The sequence below is a fragment of the Orycteropus afer genome, unplaced genomic scaffold (assembly GCF_000298275.1).
Source record: "Orycteropus afer afer isolate SDZICR_OR568_19922 unplaced genomic scaffold, OryAfe1.0 scaffold00038, whole genome shotgun sequence".
Taxonomy (NCBI): domain Eukaryota; kingdom Metazoa; phylum Chordata; class Mammalia; order Tubulidentata; family Orycteropodidae; genus Orycteropus; species Orycteropus afer.
The window spans coordinates 2,024,794-2,026,025 of record NW_006921625.1 but is presented as its reverse complement, the minus strand read 5'-3'; the positions used below and the strand labels follow the sequence as shown (position 1 = coordinate 2,026,025).

Here is a 1,232-nt window from a genome sequence, read left to right as displayed (position 1 = left end):
GAATGAGTTCAATTCCAGTCCTGAAGGGTAACTAGGGGCCATAGTCTTAGGGGTTCCACTAGTCTCTATCAGATCAGTAAGCCTGGTCTTTTTTGTGGTTCTGAGTTTTGTTACACATTTTTCTCCCACTTCATGTACAGAGGTTTTTAAAACACATTTCCAAATGCCTTTCCAGAACTACCAAACTGGACTCCTGGCATCGACACAAATGGTGCCCACAAACTATTTCTTGGAGACTGAATTTATTGGGAGAATCAGGCTCCCATTAAAACAAAACAAAGAGCACCTTTCCGAAGAGACACAGGCGGAGCAGACTGTCAAATGCCTCCATTGGTGCTAGAAAAGATGGGTGGAAGCCAGGTGTGGAGCCTGAGGCCTCACCAGCAACTGCCCAGCACAGACGGCTATTGTCTCCACTCAAGGGGCCCGTCAGGTGGCCGCCACACCCCAAGGACATGCTCCCGCTCCTGTGCTCTGGGAGCCCACAGCCCTCACCTCCTCAGACCACCAGTCACATTCCTCCCTGGCTGGCCTTGGGCCCCTCATGCTGCTGCTTTAACTGCCCACCTTCCATGACCCTTTCGGACTGCATCTGTAAAGGTGCACTACAGCAGAGTTAATCCACCAGCCGCCCTTAAGTCAGCTCCGAGTGGTGGTGTCCCCCATGCGTCGGCGTAGAAGCACACGCCACAAGTTTCTCCGCCGTGAACTCTTTTGGAAGGAGACCATGGGGGCTGTCTTCCGTGGTACCTCCCGGGCAAACTTGAACCTTCAGCCTTTCAGTTAGCAGCAGAGTGTGCTCACCGTTTCCACGTCCCAGGGCTCCTAGAGCAGAGTTACTGCTGCTTAAAGCAGGTGCCGTCTCACCTGGGGAACACAGCCCTGACTGTCTCCTTCCGAAAGTGCCCACCGCGGAGAGACTTGTGGAGCGCGGTTCCACACCGACGCACGGGTCGCCGCGCACAACTCACTGAATGGCCCCCTGGCAGCCATAATATAAATATAAATATAAATATAAATATCAATGGAATCACACACTATGTGGCCTGTTACACTTGGCTTCTTACACTTGGTCTAATATCTTCAAAGTCCGTCCACATTGTATCACGAATCATTAATCATATTACAACGAATCATGGAATACGAATTCATTCCTTGTAATGGCCGAGTAACACCTTATTGTGTGGATAGACCCCATTTGGTTTATCCATGCATCCACTGACGAACATCTG

At 50.7% G+C, this 1,232-nt stretch overlaps 1 protein-coding gene across 1 annotated transcript in view; it reads right to left on the bottom strand.

The window, feature by feature from the left end:
• TCERG1L (transcription elongation regulator 1 like) overlaps positions 1-1,232 on the bottom strand; it is a 219,229-nt gene that overhangs the window by 173,103 nt on the left and 44,894 nt on the right. Inside the window, exon 7 of the mRNA XM_042780403.1 lies at positions 941-982. Coding sequence (XP_042636337.1) covers positions 941-982 — 42 coding nt within the window. The remainder of the gene's footprint in view (positions 1-940; positions 983-1,232) is intronic.